Consider the following 18642-nt stretch of genomic DNA (forward strand, 5'->3'; position numbering starts at 1 on the left):
AATTTTGTTTATTTTCTTTTGTTTATATTCATCCTCCTGCTTCTCCTTCATCTTCTTCAGCCTCACCAGCAGCAGCCCAATGCAGTTGCTGTCACAGCAGGCCAAGGTTCCCGATGAGCCTTGTTCTCCCAACCCAAGAGTGAGCAGATCCCGGTGCCAGGACTCACAGATTTCACCAGGGACAACCTAAAATATCACAGTGGAAGTGTGGGACCTCAGACACACCACACACTATCACCTGCCCTTGTTTCCTTCTCATCCATTTTTTAGTCTTTAGCATCTTCATTATATCAAGGCAGTGGCTCATTTTAGAGGCTGCTCAGTACCTGGAAATGTCCCTCCCTCAAGGTTTACTAGAAAGGCTGAAGGGAAACAGAAAATAAGAATGGGCAACCAGAAATGAAGGGAACTGTATAAGGAGAGAAACTCATGGGTCATTTCACAGCAGAGGAGAAGGAAAACACAACAGCAGCTGAATTACAGAATACAAACCATTAACAGAGGAAAAGTTTAGTCAAATCTCTGATATAAATCTCCTTGAAGACAACAGCAGTCTTTGATTCAGAAGAGGTGATGACACAGTCTTACTCTGTGCATCTCTTTTCTCTCCTGACTTTTCAGAGTCAGATCAAAGGAACATGGGAAGGGGCTGCTGGCCTGGCTCTGACCATCCCACTGTGCTGAAGGGTCACACTGAACCACCCAAACAGGGAACTCCTGGTTTTGGAAGAAGAGTCTAAGGGGAGCCAACTGGGTTGGAAAAGACTAACAGACAAACACAAGTTTTCCTCAACATTGATTTATTTTTAAATATACTACGCAAGAGAGACTGGAATAAAAAACAAATCAAAAAAATGGAAATAGAGAAAGAAAGAAGAATAGAAAGTCACGTACAGAAACAATCTGTACTGGACTAAATTAAAGGGGAAACGACCCCCTTAAGTATCACAGAGATGAAGGACAGAGCTATTTACACACTGTAAAAAAAGACAAGTCTACAAAAGTGTGTAATAACAAGATACAAATGTATAATATAGTGGCACAATATGTTATCAAAGTAAAAACAGTACCTCCAGGAAAGAGACGATTCAAGGGTTGGGATTTTTCTTACATTTTTAAAGGCAGCCTGTGGCAGAAGTGTGTATTTTCTTTTGAACATTTGTCACGTGTTAAGTCATGGCTGTTTGTGAGGGTGAGAAGTGGCATGAACACACAAGAGTGAACTACTAGAAATCATATACAAAACAAACAGTTCCAAAGAGAACAGCATAAAATACAATTGAAGGCAATTAGTGTTTAAGATACACAAGAGGGGTCATGAGTTACAGGGGAACAGAAAATGGAAAATGTGTTTTTCTCATGTTTTGAACTGTTAAGAGGAGTTAAATTGCACTGTTAATAGCCCTAAACCTTGTTCTTTCACTATTGTCACGAGTCACAGTTAGTTCCCAGCATTAATTGGGCAGGTCACAGGACCTTGGCAAGGAAGGCCAGGAGTCTTGCTGTCAGCATGTTGTGGCAGTTTCCTCAGGAGATGCACCCTAGAGAAGTGTCTGCAGTCTCCACAGATCCTTGTTTGATGCTGGATGGAACCATGCTGGCATGAAGGTAGAAATGCTTTTAACCCCATGGTAATGGCACTGGAGCTGCTCCCAGGGGGTTCCAGTGGCACAGAAAGGCAGGCACCACAGCCCCTCAAAGCACAGGGCTCTGCAGGAGGGCAGGGGCCAGGCTCCATCTTCCTTCACAAAACAAAAAGCTGGAAATTCAGCTGGAGACACAGCAGCTCTCACCCACTGAGATGTGCAGGCTCAGCCAGGACTGGAGGCACAGCGGTGTCTCAGAGCTCACCCTGAGCCGTCTCTTCCCACTGCCCAAGCTCTGTGATCCCCCACCCCAAACACAGCCTGGTTAGTGTCAGACATCACCACAGCACAGCCTCCTCCAGACCTTCTCCAGGCCTGTTCTGCTGCCGAGGGAGATCCACAAAGGCTCCTGGGCTGTGACATCAGCGGGTGCTGCCTCCAACACAGCAAGCCTGAGCAATTCACTGGAGCTCAACACTGAGAAACTACTGAAAACACAGAAACAAAGGGTAGTGGGTGGAATCAGAGGAAGAATTTGGGCAATCATCACTTGTAGCATTCTGTCATTAAAAAAACCTTACATTAATAACTTTTCCCCCTTCCCTCCCAAGCACCAAATCTGTTGCATTAGTGTCAGGTAAATGTCAGACTTGGGCCAGGGCCATGTGCTGGGCAAACTCTCCCAAGAAATGCAGTGGGTATATTGCTATCCAAACACTCATCCTCATGTACATGGGGGCAGAGGAAGGGGACAAAAATGCAGTACAAAATCCTCCTGAGGAGGATGGTATCTCAGTGTCCACCAGTCTGGCTTCAGTCTTAATGGTCTGTCCAAAACAATAAAATATTAATAAAAAGGCATGGTGTGACATCAGCATTTAGACTTGTAGTCCACAAGGCAAGAACTCCACAGATAAGATGATTACAAGTATATGAAACACAGGGAATCTGAGTTCAGAGGGAGGGAAGTGCCTCTTGAACACGGCCCTGCCTTCAGAGCTGGGGCATCCATTCACAGTCTGTGTCCTTGGCACAGTCCTGACCTGAACGCCCCACTCCTTTGTCAGTCCACACGTTACTCTCTCCACAGCTGGCTTTGGCCCATTGTGATTGATTGATTCACTTGTTTGTTTTTCAGCCTGGTTTCTTGCTACCTCTGAACAATGTCGCTGATTTCTTTCACAGAGCTGAGCAGTTTGCTAAAGTCCTGGGTGGCCGCGGGGCCGCTGCCAGCGGTCGCTGGGCAGATCTGAAGCTCCCGTAGGTTGTTCTCCAGCTTATTGATGGCCTCCCGAAAGGCAAATTTGTTCCTCATCTGCTGAATGGAGTCCACATAGCTCACACAGAAGGTGTAGAGGTTCTTGCCAGCCTCCAGGACGGCGCTGTGGCTGGCCATTTGCTCGGAGTTCTTGCTGATGGCGAGCCGGAGAGCCTCGGTGCTTTCCAACACCACCCCTTTGGTGATGGTGCCGCTGGCAATCCTCTCCGGGGGCTGCCGGGTCTTCCGCAGAGAGACCCTGGTGGATATGAGGGGAATGAAGGCTGTGGATGATGTCTGGTCCCCGCCTGGGGCACAGGGTACGGATGAGGAAGAGGCAGCTGGGGTTGCTGTGCTCAGCAGCAGCTTTGTAGAGGACTGTGGCTTTGGTACAGAGGGGATCCCCAGCTTTTTCACACTTTCCCCTGACTGGTTTGGCTTGACAGCATCACCGCCTGCAGCCTCTCCAACCTGAGTCAACTGTTTGGATTTCGGCCCAGACACCACATCTGCTGCTGCTTCATGGCTGGGACTGTGAGAAACCTTCCCAGGCTTGGCAATGGAGGATGAAGACAGTGGGAGTGGAGGGGCTGGTTTCAGCTTCGATAACTTCCCTTTGTCCTTCCCTGCCGACTCCGAGGTCTGCTTGAGCCTCCTCAGGCGTGGCTCCTCAGAGGAAGCTTTGCTGGTCCCCACGAACCCAGCAGGGTTGGGTTTGGCAGCAGAACCTTGGTCCATCATCACAGTGGTACCTAAGGCACTGGATTTGACTCCATCATCCTTGTGGAGCCCGCTGGAGGAAGGAGGAGCAGCAGGTTGCCTACGGCCAAGTTTTGGCGTCAGGGTGGGAGGGCTGGAGCCAGGGCTTGACTCTGCATCTTTGAACACATCATCAGCAGTCTCTTCACTCTTCTTAAGCAGCCGTGGAGGAGGGGTCACTGTTCCCCTGACAGCAATGTCAGCCTTGGCCTCGTTTGCCCGCTTCCGAGGCAGCGCTGGCTTCTCGCTTTTGTGCCCCCCGAAAGTGGAGGAATCAAACTGGCGCCCCGTGGACTGCAAATCCCGAGGCAGCGTCACGGATTTCCACTCTGTGTCCTTCGCTCCATGGGGCACACAGGAGGCTGAGCAGGACCTCAAGAAACGCTTGCTGGAGTTGGAACTGCTCTCCTCCTCACCAGCCACCCCTCGACTGCTGCTCATCGTGCTGGACTTCTTCCGTAAGTGGGGAGATAAGAACCCAGAGTTCCCAGTCACAACCCCGTTGGTGACACCTGCCCCATTGCTTGGGCTCTGGAACTTGGAGGGGTCAGCTGTGTCTGCAGGGGGGGCAATGAAAGCTCCGTTGCCAGCATCCCTGCACTCCTCCTCCCCGCCTGCCCTGCGCTCCACGTGTCCATCCATCTCCCTGAAGGAGCTGCTCCGTTTCGGAGGGGTAGGGGCAGTTTTCTTCTTCTTCTTGATCAGGGCACTGAAGAGGTTGTGCTTTTTGTCTTTTGGAAGCAGCCGCTCATCTTCATTCAAACTGGTCTCCAGGGCCACCCTCTCCTTCCGTGGGAGCAAGGGAGAAACAGCAGGTTCATGATCCAGGGGGTCTGCAAGGGAAAAGGAAAGTTTTCTGAGCATTGCTCAGAGAGCCAGAATAACCCATTTTCTTACAGGATCAAACCAGTGCAGCTCCTCCAAAAGGTGCAGGTTCTCTAAACAGACACGACTTTGGAGCAGAAATAAAGTAAGTGCAGCCACACCCAAGCCTGCACTGAACATGGTCCATGATCCTGCATCCATCCATTCCTGAGGTGGCTGCCAGACTACTTTCCCTGTGGGTTTCTGACTGGAAGAGCGATACATAAACATGGAATGTTTGTGTTCAGATTCCCCTCCTCACATCTGGAGACCTGTCTAAATTTCACACCATGAAGAAGATAAATACAAAGAGGCCTTTGCTTCAGTCCCTGTGCTATTGCTGTCTTTTGAATTGCTGACCCCTGAATTACTAAGGCACCTCTGTAACACACCTCCATCCCCAGGCTCCTTGTTCATTTTCCTGATGTCATCCTTTGTGGGGAATGGAAAGAAGTGTTTCATGAGCAGAAATCAGGATCAAGATATGACACTTCAGGTCCTACCACTGCGAAGATGCTCAGCTTTGTACAGCACCAGAGAAAAGGGGCAGTACCAGCCTCCTTCAGCTGCAGAGGGAAGTGATGGGGTGACCCTCTCTCCACTTACAAGCGGTACTTAAAAATGAATAATGGTTTATAATAAATTCATACAGAGTCCTGGAAGTCTCTGTGTTTGACTGACAGAGGGACTCCTTCCCAGGCCAGGCACTCCAGTGGCATTCTAATCCAAAGGAGGAATGCCTGCAGGGCAGCATATACATTTACAGCTTGACTAGGCAGCAAGGAGGGAGATGAAGCAGAGTCATAAGGAAGGATGCTTCTTAGTCACTAATTGGTGATCATCGTGCCACGGGTAGGATTTTGGCAGAGGAATGGATTTTGGTTGAGGGGAGACAATTTGAAAAAAAATAAAATAAAACATTAAAGAGGACAACATGTTTTCACAGAAACACTGCAGTTACACCATTCCCACGGGACTCAGGGGGACCTGGACAGCCAGAAGAGCCAGACCATGGCCTTACAGAGTATAGACACAGTAAAGGTACAGAAATCCAGAGAAAACTAGCAGCTAGCACTGAGGATCAGCTTCCAGCTGCTGAACTTGCTATGGAAACACTGACAATTGGAAGGGAAACTGCAATAAAACTTTATTGTGAAAAAATTTCTTCCACAGTAAAGAGTGAAATGATTCCCAGCATAATGTTAAAATCATATTATGCCTGCTGTACTTGAATTTCTCAAAGCTCTCAAGTATTAAAATGAAATTATTTTAACTTCAAATGCTTGTAATAATAGGCAATTATATTTCCTATATATGGTAAATAACCTTCCTTCCTGAGTCACTGGTACTTTCTTTTTCCAATATTTTAAATCTCCTCTTCCCCCACCCCCCCAGATGTACACTGGTTACTGAAACACGTACTACTGGGTGAATCTGACATTACACAAAAGAGGTCTGTCACACAAATGGTCAAAAGAGGCAGCCTCAACAGGAGCTGGAAAAAACCCCACTGTATTTCATTTGACAGTCTTGTTTTTCAAACACAGAGCTAGATACAAATCTCCTGCACTCATTTGGCCTTTTACCACTGCTTTTATTACCTTGGAATGGAAGGTAAGTTCCTGAAAAAACTGATTGGAAGTTTAATTTTATGGAAGAGTCTGTAAATACCTCTTTGTCCCTCGCTGAAATTATATTTGGTGCCTGCCAAGAGTAATACTCTTCTGTGCTGCAAGCACAAATTTGGTAGGATGGAACAGTGAAGAAACCTCCCTTATGGGGCTTGCTAAACCCAAGCTATCACCCTGCTTTAAATTATGCAGTGTGGTAGTGTAAAGTGGCTTGAACACAGCAGATTACCCAGCACTCAGATGCAGTGGGAGATCCCACTGATAGCTCCTGCCAGGGAATGGGAAGAGGATATGATCAGAGAGCTCTGTGCTCAGGCTCTGGTCTTTAGGGAGCTGCAGGCAACAGCCATTAAGTTAAAAGAACTCCAAGGGCTTCTCTAAGCAACAGCAGGGAGATCACCAGTCCCTCAGCTAGCTAAGGATTCACACTCCCAGCTGCTGTGTATATCTGGCTCCAGAATTAACAACCTAACAACCTTTGCAAAAACTAATAAAAGGAGTTCTGGACCCAGGACAGCAAACTCAGCAGCCTGTCACCCAGAAACACAGCGCTGGTACAGAGAGATGGCACCTGTTATTAGGCACAGCCTTTGCCTACGTGAGGGCCTGGAGCTAGATGTGCATTTTGTTTCCCCCTGTATTTCCTGAAGGAATAATGACTTTAATTAAAACCTACCACATTCCCCCTGGCCTCGAGCATGTGCAGTCTCCAAGCCCTCGTTGGCATCTTTGCTTTCGGCAGCTCTCCTCGATGTTCGCGTTTTGGTTGGCAACTCTGGGGCTTGGAGGAAATTGCTCACTACACTCTTCATGCCCTTCTTTCCTAGCTCCTTCTCCACCTCTGCAATGCACAGAAGAAAAATAATCACTGCAATCAACTGAAGATAAAAAACTATTGCTCAGTTTGGAATTAATAGCACAAAAGAAAAGCAAACAGTGCAAAACAGGGGTTCCTTGGGGTTATTTAGCCATTTGGCTCATTAAAATGAGATGTTTGCCCAGAAAAAAATACCCACATGTATGCCAATAACTGCTTTCTACATAATTTACACCAGGTAGTATAACACAGGACTGTGAAAACTGCAGTTTCACTGCAGAGCAGTCTATGAATAACAGGCAGAGTTAAGGATGCAGTGAGCCCTTTCCTCACCCCTGGAATTGCTGGTCCAACAGCGACCCAGACCTACCATCCGATATGCTGGATTCCTGAAACATCGTTTCAAAGGCCTGATGGATCTCAGCAAAGGAAGGTCTATCAGAAGGACTCCACTGCCAGCCTGAAAAAAAGCACACCACCACTCAAAACTTCCCTCCAGCAGCAGACACTCAATACCCTACACCAGGAGGAGCCAGAAATCACAGTTCCCTTCCAGTACACTGAGATAAAATACTGACATAAAAATCTGATTTACAGGGTGCTGAGTGTCTGCAACCACTTTGGCTCAGTGACAGCTGCAGACACCCAGCACTCCCTAAATCAGGTTTTGGTGTCAGTGTGTGACAGTAGGTGCTGAGCAGTGCTGGGGAAAAGTGCAGAGCACTGAGTCACGTACCAAAAGGCCACACTGAAGAGTCACAGTCAGTCCTGCAAGAAGCCAAATAAAGCTACAGCTTCATCCTTGGAGCACAAGCTTTTCTTTAAGTTGTCAGGCAAAAGGAGACAAGGGAAGCATTGAGATCCACAACAAATCTCCTCTCTGGGCCTGTGGGCTCCCAGTAGAGATGAACAGCTGGTTTCATAGCATATTCATCTTCTAGAGAAAGCAGTTTTAACCAAACACTTCCACACAGCACTGCACCTTCCCTGCAACTGGCAGGGCATTCTCATGCCTTGAGGTACACAGCCAGACCCCTGCATTTGTACTGCACCCTTGCAGGGCTAAGAAACACTTACATGCTCTCATGAGCTCATAAACTTTCTCAGGACAGCCTTCAGGACGCTCCATACGGTAGTCCTTCTCCAACAGCTCATAGACTTGAGACAGGTCAATCCCAGGGTAAGGGGACATACCATAGGTTGCAATTTCCCACAGCAGAACACCAAAGGCTGCAGTAGAGAACAAGAGGGAAAGAAAATTAAATAAAGGGGGAGGGGGAAAAAAAAAATCAATAAGCTTTGTTTTCATCTTGAATTTGAGAGGATGTTTAGTGGGAGTAGTCACTAAACAGTGCTGCACACTTAGACCAGCCCTGGGTGGCTCAGATCCCATGCTCAGCAGCAGCTTAAATGTTAAAGAAGCATAACAAGCTTCTCCGTCAGCACAGACAAGTCTCCTGCGATATGACAGGGTAGAATTAGACTAATTTTCAATGTATCAGTTGTCTCAAACCTGAATGCCTTGAGATCCTTCAAGTCCTATTAGAGGCACAATTAAGAGACTTCACAGTGGATTAGCTGAAACCGCTTCACTGCTGTACTGCAGTCGCTCCCTCAGTGTGACAGCTCCTCTCATTTGCAACCTCTCCCTGGAGGACTCACACATTTTAATAGCTCAGTGTTTTTGGGGTGCCCTTGTTTAGCTGCAGTGTGGTCTGCAAGGGGAATCTGGGAGGCAGCAGTGAGAGGAAAGTTTCAGCAGCTGGTACCAATGAGATGTGGTGAGGGTGAGACATTTTGGTCCCAGGGAAAGCTGAATAGGAAAAGGGAGAGCACAAAAAGGGTGTTGAAACAGGCATTCAAGTGGCAGCAGTCAGTGGGGATGCAGGTCAGCAGCGGGGTCAGGCAGCTAACCCAGGAGTCAGGCACACAGAATATACCCAACACCAGTTCAACAACCTGCATGTAATTAGTTCAGTCACCCTATTCTGTTCTTAACCTGAAGAGAAAGCGATTACAATTCTGCATAAGTAAGGAAATCACATCACATTACATGGCAACACCACCAAGGGCAATTTACATTAGACATTTCTGTGCACAATTTTCTTTGATTGCTGTCTTGAGGCAGTGAGGTGAAAACATCTAAACCCCAGCGTGCCCAGCAGCAGCCCTGGCCTCCGGGGACAGCTGATCTCTGATGAGGTCTCAAAGTCCACTGCCCCAATTCTGCTTCCTGAGGTTACATTAACCCTAACTAAAGATACCCCATATTCCTTTGGGATCTTTCCTCCCCCAAGTACTCTGCTATTGAAAGGCACCAGGGATCCTGCTGCCACCACAGCAGTACAGCAACATCCTAAGACTGTGGCAGATACTCAGCAGCCAACACCACATGGAAACCCAAATCAGCAGAAACACCTTGGTCAGCAATCACATACTCCTTGGAAGGCTGTTTTGGTTTTTCCTCCTCCATCTACAAAACATTTTACATCAGCCATCTACCTAAAAGTTTCTTCAATATAAAAACTTTCTCTGCACATTTTCCCCCCAAACTGCAGAAAACTTCATCTCTGCCTCACTACTGTCTTGGTTTATACATAGAAGACACTCAGGATATCATTTTCCAAGTGCCTTTGGGACCACATTCCAAAAACTTCTATCTCATGTCACTGGGCACTTCTGAGAATTTGACCAACAGCTATGGCAGAGATATAAAACCCAAAGAAAGGCTGATAAAAGTACAATGAGATTTTCTGTGGTCAGATTTGATACAATAGAGCTCCATTTAGCTAAGCCTGCTCTTATCACCAGCACTTCAGGGCTCTTCAATAACCATTTGTCATCAAATTTTCCCTCTGCTTCTCCTCATCTCATTCCAAAGATTATTCTTTTAAAATGCAGAAAGACAAGCTTGGAGCTATCACTAGACAGATACACACATAATTATTTTTTTAACATTAAAAGAACCAGATTCTTTACTCCTTGAAGTAGTTAGAAAGTTTTTTGCTATATAATAGTGTATCACTTCATAGTTCTGTGCCAGACCTCTGTCAGGGCAGCAGCACTGGTGCCCTTCAGCCCCATTTCATACATTTCTATAAACACTACAGTATCCCTTATTTCACATATTTGCTAACAACTCAAATATATAAAATCAGGTGGAATAAATTCTCTGTGCTCTGCTCTGAGACTGCCCTAGAGATTAGTTCACTCTGACAAGCTCACAGAACAACGTGGCTCGAACCAGGGAACCTGCTGCTCCCTCCTGAAATGTTCCACACCGGCCTTGTTTCACAGCTCTGGAGAAGAAGACTATCATCTGCATTCATCTGTCCATGCAAATTCTTACCCCAGACGTCGGATTTAATGGAGAACTTGTTGTAGGCCAGGCTTTCTGGTGCAGTCCACTTGATGGGGAATTTTGCTCCGGCATGGGCTGTGTAGGTGTCGCCCGTCATTAACCTGCTCAGGCCAAAGTCCGCCACCTTCACCAAGTGGTTCTCCCCTACAAGGCAGTTCCTGGCAGCAAGGTCCCTAAAAAGCAGACCAAAAATAGGCAATGAGAAGTCTTTACCATCTCACTTTTAGCAATAGCAAGGAAGCCTGCTGTTCCTGAAGAAACCTGGGCCTGTGTGATTATTTTGATCCAAATATTACACAGAAATTCTGGAGTTACACGCACACACACAAGAGGGAAAGTTATTTTCCAGTCCGTCTTCATAAGACTGTCATCCAAAGTTTTTTTTTTCCCTCTTCTAATTTGAAGTGAGAGCTTCAAGAAGCCCCCTCACTTTCAATAAAAGCTGCCACCCTCAGGATAAAAATATTTCAAAGAAATGTCAGTTATCAATAGCTGGGGATGAGCACTGAATAAACTGAGTTTCAATTCCTCACTTCTTGCCCACCTCTGTAGCGCTTCAGTCACCCCAGCCAACACCAGTCATTCTCCAGAACTCCTTTTCCAGTCCTTGCTTAAGCACCAGGATGAGCTCTCAGCCCTGCTCTTCCTCCTCCCAGGTGTGCCACTTTTTACAACACAACATTTAGCCTTTGCAAACCTGCTGGAGCCTCTGCTGTCAGTGCTGCCATTTTCAAAGGCTCGGGCAATAAGCAAATTTAACTTTTCCCCCACATTTTTTTCCACCACTGGCCTCACCCTGGCAGGTGAGAGATGTGCACATTGCATTTGCCACTTCCCTGCTTTGTACATGCTGTTTGCATCCTTGGAAATGCTTCAGGAGGATAAAAACAAAGCACAGAAGTACATTTCTCCTAATATTAGGTTTTGTTAAAAACACTTTTCCAGAGTATGTCACATTGAACTAAAAATTGATTGTACCAGGAAGCTCCTGTGAGATCTTTAGATATGAGGCAGACACTGCTGTTTCTGTTGCTTTTTCAGCTCAATTGGAATAAATTAAAAACCAGGAAAAAAAAAGTACATCTTACTAGATGCCCATTTAAATTTCATAATGTTTTTGAATGTACCTTCTTATCAATGCTGATTACTACAATGTGTATCTAAATAAAAGCTCCTCTCCATAATCAAATTCCTCCTCCTTCCTGATTCATTAAATGAGGTCAGAGCACAGCATTTGAATCCATGGATGTGAATTGTGACAACACTCTTCAAATAATTGGGTAGGTGGTTATGGGGGTGGCTGATAAGGAAAAACGCTACTATTTATTTTAGATAAATGGGTCATCAGAAGTAAGAGGAAATTAAATGAATGGCAGAGAAGACAAATGAGATTCACACAAAGGAGTTTTTAAAGTTTACTTCCTGCAGGCTGAAGGGACAAAATCCTTTCAACAGAGCAAATCAAAGGCTGGAAATTTTAATTGGCAGCATCACTGTTCAATTTATTGACTGATGGCAGCATTTAACCAGGCCTTTCAAGCAGCAAAGGCAACTCATGGCTTAGAAGAGCACCTAGAACTTTACACACGATCTTCATATTTGTCTCTATGAAAAAAACACGTGCTAATTCCACATTCCAGTTAATTGGGCAGGAAAGGTCACGCTACGACACCAAGAGCATCTTGTACAAAGCTCAGGCACTCTCGAGCCCTGGCACAGGATGTGTCATTACATTGCCAGGAGCCCATTTCTGCAGACAAGGAACGCAAAGCTCCAGCCATAATTGCAGCACACTTTAAAGGTCAGAGTCCCTGAGACTTTTAAGACAGCAGAGATGCTTATTAAAGTGAATACACAATCTGGACAATAGCATGGAACAATCCCTGCGGTGGAAAACAAAGTGAATCAAATAAGAACGGGCTGAGGCGGCGCTCAGAGGGTGATTCTGTTGTGGGGACCCACACCACCAGCATCACCAACTGCAGCTGCTTTGAAAGGCTGCTAGAAACAAGGAAGTGGCTTATCTGGTCCATTAAAAGTCCATTACTATGGGCTTAAATTCACATTTAAGGCCTTGCCCAATATATACAAGTACTGATTATGTCTTTCACCTGCATCTACTTCAAAGGCAAGAGAAAAACCCTGAGAGAAAACCCATCCTTTGGACAGGTTAATGGACAGTGCCAGATTTGCACTAGTGTGTCAAATATATGACACCAATCAATGCTGAGATTGCCTGAAAGGGAGGAAAATACATCAGGGATTGTTCTGTGCTTGAGATTTAAGGGTGCTCACTGTCCTTCCTACCTGTGGATGAAGTTTTTCTTCTCCAGGTACTCCATGGCTGAGGAGATCTGAGTTGCCATGTACAGCAGCACCACAGCATTCACCTCCTGCCTGCTACACTCCCGCAGGAAATCCAGCAGGTTCCCATACGTCATGAACTCTGTGATGATGTAGAAAGGAGGTTCCCGTGTGCACACCCCTGGGGAACAACATAAAATCCACAATGAATGTTGGACAATATCAGTGAACCTTCAGGTTTCATCCTCGAAGGCAATTTGTACCTCCAGAAGGCAAAAAAATCTGGCTCGTGGAAAGAATGGATTCTGCTTGGAAGTGGTTAATAGAGGGGTTTAATTTTCTGCTTCAGGCTCTGGCAAATTAAACATTAGGGAGACGAGATCATTAAAAATCATGTATTAGTGGTACAAATTGTGAATTTTGCCAGACAATAAGTGTCTGTATTTAAAGCCTTGGTATGGTAAGCTGCTTATCTGCTCCTTAACATCCATATCACTGCACAAGGGTTTAGTTCAAATCCCTCTGCTTGGTATTTATCACTTACCTAATAATTGCACCAAGTTCGGATGCTTGATCTCCTTCATTACTGCGGCTTCTTTTAAGAACTCTTCCACCTCCATGGTATCCTCCTGCAGAACAATGGCAAAGCTTTGGCAAAGGCAGTGCACACAAAGGAGGAACAGATTTTTGTATGAGGACGCAAAAAGAACTGCAAACTGACAACATAAGCCACAGTTCTCACACAGTCATTTTCCCCTGTAGCCACAACACAAAGCCAGGGAGTTACAAACATTAATTTTTTGTATGATTTTAAAAATAAACATTTTTGTATTTTCATACTAGCTGAGCTTTCTGGGGCAAGAAAATCCATATCCCTTTTGTGAAGGGTCTCTCACAGAACACTTGGGAGCTGAAAAGGAAAAACAAGCTTGTTCCTAACAGGGAAAAAAAAAGATAACACGAAATAAAAAGTACAGAAAAGGAACAAGAATGAACATAAAAGAAAGGATACACCACAATCAAATGCTTGAGAGGCTGCTGAAAGGCAGGCCCTTGGGTTCACTGGGCAGGAACAAGAAATCCCCTCTCTGAGTCAGGGAGGCACGACCGACAGCAGCCGCTGTGTGAATGAAAGCCTAAGGTTTCACAGATTCATTTCTGGCATTTAGAGCCTGACCCATGACGTATCCATTCTGGGCAGACGTGTCTCTACCAATTTGTTGGGTGCCAAAAAGTTACTTGGCACAGCACAAAACCAAGGGAGATACAATCTTGCTCAAAAGACATATTTTTCTGAAGCAGATATGCCCCAAATGGCCAGAAGGTCATTTCAGAGTGGTGCAAAAATACAGATCTATCCCTAAAGCAATGTTTCATTCCATATCCATTTTTTTTTCAATGATGGATTAATGCTGACAGGTTACATGGACAAAGTGTTTTAGGGAAGGATTGGAAAGGATTTACTGCTCCTGGTGAGAACGATAACAGTGGGCTGCCACTGTGAGATCCAGCCAGCTCCCTGCTCTGCACTTAGCACTGAGAACATTTTTCCAACACTTCCATTCAATCATTTACTATTCATTGCCAATTAGCTTGATTGACAGCTGCGATTTGCTCAACACATTGTCAAAGCTAATAGTCCAAAGGTCCTTGTGAGCAGAACCTTAAACTGTTCTCTTTGGCAAAGGAAACTGGGTTAATAATCCAGGTTGCAAAATTATCCTAAATATGCCTTTGTCTTATTCATGCTACACAAACCTTGGAAGGTTTGTCCTTTGCATAGCTGCTCCACAGTTTGAAATTTCTTACCCCTCAGTGACCATATTAATAGGAAGGACACATACAGGGAACCACTGTAGCAATGACCTCTCTGAAAACCTGATATCGTGGAAAGGACCAAGCTTTAACTGGCTTCCAGCTCCCACTATACTAAACCATGGTAAAAATAAAACCATTCTGTCTGTACAGCATTTTCCCAGCACAGCACAGAGCCATGCCATGGCATTAAGGGACACCAGATTTACATGCTGCCTAATTTAAAACACAGGCTTCACTGCTGGGGGAAAAATAAAGGAGGAAGGAAAAAAAACAACAAAAGAAAAAGCAGAGGCAGTCCTAGGGGCAGCAGAGGCAAGGTGAGCAGTAAGAAATTTGCTGAGCTGACCAGCTCACAGCAGCTCAGATATTAAATGGCCCTCAGGAGAACCAGCTGTGGCCAGTCACGACCACTACACTTGGTCCAGTGCAGGTCACAGAGCTCTGCAGCCACTGCCTTGTGCTCCTGTCCAATTTGGGGGTAAAAACACAAATTCACAGCGTGTCCTGTTATAACAGCCCCTGATAAATGCTGTGTCCTGTGCAACTCACAGAGCTGCCAGGGATGGATTTTAACAGGCAACATCTCTCATAACCAAAATGTAGTCTTGCCCTCTCCAGGTAAACACTGAGGAGCAGCATGTGAATCGCTTCTCCTCCAGTCCTTTGCCAGCCATGAGCTATCTTTAGACACTTGATTGAAAACTGAACAACAAATGTGTGGTCGTAAGCACCATTATTCAAAAAGATGCTGGAAGGAATTTTCTCCTCCTCTCTTTTAGTCTTCACTCTCCTTTATCTTTCCTACAGAGGTATCTGAGGCAGATGGGGAAGGAGTGAGAAGAATCATACCAAGTTTTGAAAAACATTCTCTCAGGAAAATAAAATGAGTCATCCAAAGATTTGGGCAGAAGCTGCAAAAGGCTTGTTTTTCCCAGTAGAACTGGGATATAAATGCAATTTTAAAATGTTTCCCAAAACTTTGAAGAAAGCTATAATCCCACCTGTCAGGAAGTAGACTAATGGATTTAAAGAAGGTGGATTATAAATTTGCTTTTAAGGATGGTTTTAGTGTGCATAATTGCAGGTTGAAGTGTTTCTCAACTCTCTTCTTAGTTCTTGTTCTTACACTCCCCAGTGGAACATGCTGCTCCATACTACATTATGAACCACTTTTAGTCATGTTTCATTAAATATTTATTTATTTGAAACAGCCATGGTCTGTATTAAGGTTTCTCCTCTGCACAAACAGATTTGATGGGATAACATGCAATTTGTCTTTCTTGATGGGTTTTAGGGAGAAGAGAACGACAGCAACAACTTCAGTTTGGAGCAAGATGGGAAGTCTGAAAGCATCAGGAATCCTCACACTGCAACCAGCAGCAGGAAGATGTTTCTGCAAGCCATGCTCCAGGAAAGACTGAGCTCTCCTCAGTCTGAGCAGGTGTTTTGCTGAACCTGGTGACATCCCAGCTCACCTGCACCGCAGCGCTCCGAGCGATCCCGAGCAGGGACAACACTAGATGTCACTCGCTCCCTGTGCAAGCAGCACTTGGACTCCCCCGCTGGGAGTAGCAGCAGGAACCTCCAGAGTACAGAAAAGGCCAAAATGAAAATACTTTCTGCAGCCATGGCAACCCAGAAGTACTGAGGCAGCTGCTGCTCGGAGAGCAAGGAAGAAATATTTTTCCCAAATCAAGGAAAGGTTCTTCCCCTGACACCGAAGCATCTATACAGTTCTCTCCACTTCAAAATTTCCATTGCAAAAAAATCAAAAAGAAATAAATTAAACCCTTGGTTCTGTTTGTCTGCAAGAACCAAACCACATCCCCATTCGAGGACTGAGAACATGGTGTCAAGTTCACATAAACTCCTATTAAGCAATCAAATGCAATGTGTGCAGATGGTGCCAGAAGATCTCAAGACAGTTTTATAAACATAGATGAATTAAGCAATGACCTTATGAACTCACAGAGCACTATTTGCATTTCAAGAGACAAGGAAACCAAGATGCAGAAATCAGGGAGCAGTGCCAGAAACAGAACTGATTATCCAGTTCTTCATTAAAGCCACTTATGAATTTTAATATACCTTAGCTTGCATACCATTTTTCCTCCTCTTGTGTCTTTTGATAAGAAGCAGCTGAGAACAGTTGCTTAAGACTTCCAGGTACACAGGGAGCTTGTCTTTCGGGAAAGATGCCACATAAGACAGAAAATCAAAACATGTAAAGCCTCCCTGAAGCACAGCCTTTGAATTTGATGTTGACTGACTCACAATCCACAGTTTTCCTTAATACAGCAGCTTGTGCTAGTGTGTTCATCCACGAACAGCTCACCTTTACCACACCCTGAACATGAGACACTGCGGCACTATTTACTTTTCTAAGGTTTCATCCATTCTCCAATAAAAACTGTGCTGTTAACATCCTCCTTTGTTTAGATACGAGAGTTACAGGTATCACATAAACAATAAGAGGATCAAGCTTTTTTTAAAACACTCTATTTCCAGCATACAGCACTCAAAGGGAGGGCTGCCATCAAATACCTCACTAGAACTGAGGCCACGCAGCCAGCGTGAACTTGCTCCCAGCTGAATGGGGAACGCTTCGAGCTTGAGACCTACCTTGAGAGTCTTCACAGCCACTGTCAGGTTGTACTTCTTCCAAACTCCTTCATACACCTCTCCATACTGGCCTCCACCCAGCTTGTGCTTCATGGTGATGTCGGTGCGCTCGATCTCCCACTTGTCGTAGTTGGGGGACACGCCATAGATGGTGGGCTTGTTGCGCTTGGGTGCCGGGTAGTGCAGCGTGGTGATGAGCCCATCTGCCACGGTGGAATGGTGATGGACCAGCTCTGCCAAGGTGTTGAAGCGGCTCTCTGAAGACACATAGAGCTGGGAACCAAAGGGGAAGGGAAAAGCTCGTTCAGGTAATGTCCCTGGAGGGCTTGCACACAGGAACTGAATCATAAAATTGTGAAAGAAAAGTGTGGGGCTGCTTCTACTGAAGCCATGGAACTGTGAGCTTCACAAGCTCTGTAACCAGCTCCAGAGCCCAGAACAATCAATGCTTACATAGGAAAGGCATGGATTCAGGAGAAAATACATGCACTTTGCCAAAACAACAGAAATGGCTGCAAATAGCACTAGACTGACATGCTGTTGCTTGAGATGTCTTTTTTCAAAAGCCCGGTCATTAGAGACTGTGGGACATTTCCTGGAGAGTATGGGGGGGGTTTGTCAGCCTCAGTGTCTCAACTTCACTATCACTATTTGGGTTATGACATTTTCACCTGCCTAGTTTCTCCTTGAAGCATCAGTGGGCAAAGCAGAGTTTTCCCTGCTTTAGGCCTGAGCTTCTGCAGAGGTTTAGCTTGAAGTCAGGAGCTGATCTGCTCCATCCCTGTGATGGGCACTGATCAATAGCACAGAAGGAAAATCATTACCACTGAATGAAAACCTGCTGCGAGGCATGATAACCCATATTTGTTACCTTCTTAACACTTATACAGAAGATCCATTTTAAGCCTAAAATCCTGCTAAAGATAATGGACATCTGACTCCCCCCCACCAGAGTTGTGTGTTTCCAGTTTTCATCCTCAAGCCCAGTCTTCTGCCAGGCAAGATGAAATAAACTAGAAATTTCATTATTTGAAAAGTCCTGGTTACATTTGAAGGACAAGGAGACATTTTGTATCAATGCACATTTTGCATCCTAGTCTAGCCTAAAACACAGAAGAGCTCCATTTCTCACAAAGGACCAAAGTTTGGTAAGGGACAAGCTTGCAGGAAGAGCAGCACCATGTTAGGCTGCCCAAATTCCTGTCCAGTCCACACACTAGTCCTACTGCTCACAGCACATGCCAACAGCTATGATCAAACTTCCCAAATGTTTCTGACATGCTGGATGTGTACTCAACAGTTTCTGCATGTGCAGTGGCCATCTGTTTGGGATTTCAGGAGGCTGGGAAGTTAATAGGGCTGCCAGGCATCCAAAAATCCTAGACTTAAAATCAAATTCTGCTTCTTCCACCTAGACAGAATTTTTGGATGGAAAAAGAAAATGCATCTTTGAAGCTCCAGCAATAAAAGAGTATCCCCAGCAAAAAAAGGGAGCTGTGTTTGCAAGAGAAAAAAACATTTGCAGAAAGGGAAAAAAATACCCTCAAACTTGATTGAAGTCTTTTTAATGAAGACTAGAAAATAATGGCAACCTCCTGGGGAGCATGTTCACAACTCTCTAT

General features: G+C 45.3%; 1 protein-coding gene across 2 annotated transcripts in view; it reads right to left on the reverse strand.

Moving 5' to 3' along the window:
- Nucleotides 1–783: 783 nt before the first annotated feature.
- ABL1 (ABL proto-oncogene 1, non-receptor tyrosine kinase) overlaps nucleotides 784–18642 on the reverse strand; it is a 77579-nt gene continuing 59720 nt past the window's right edge. For both annotated transcript variants that reach the window (XM_015645063.3, XM_015645064.3), the window contains exons 4-11: nucleotides 17021–17293; nucleotides 13125–13209; nucleotides 12584–12761; nucleotides 10265–10449; nucleotides 7993–8145; nucleotides 7286–7375; nucleotides 6775–6939; nucleotides 784–4436 (exon numbers count right to left, since the gene is read on the reverse strand). In XM_015645063.3, the coding sequence (XP_015500549.1) occupies nucleotides 2737–4436; nucleotides 6775–6939; nucleotides 7286–7375; nucleotides 7993–8145; nucleotides 10265–10449; nucleotides 12584–12761; nucleotides 13125–13209; nucleotides 17021–17293 (2829 nt within the window). In that variant the 3' untranslated portion in view covers nucleotides 784–2736. The remainder of the gene's footprint in view (nucleotides 4437–6774; nucleotides 6940–7285; nucleotides 7376–7992; nucleotides 8146–10264; nucleotides 10450–12583; nucleotides 12762–13124; nucleotides 13210–17020; nucleotides 17294–18642) is intronic.

Source organism: Parus major, chromosome 17 (assembly GCF_001522545.3).
Source record: "Parus major isolate Abel chromosome 17, Parus_major1.1, whole genome shotgun sequence".
Taxonomy (NCBI): domain Eukaryota; kingdom Metazoa; phylum Chordata; class Aves; order Passeriformes; family Paridae; genus Parus; species Parus major.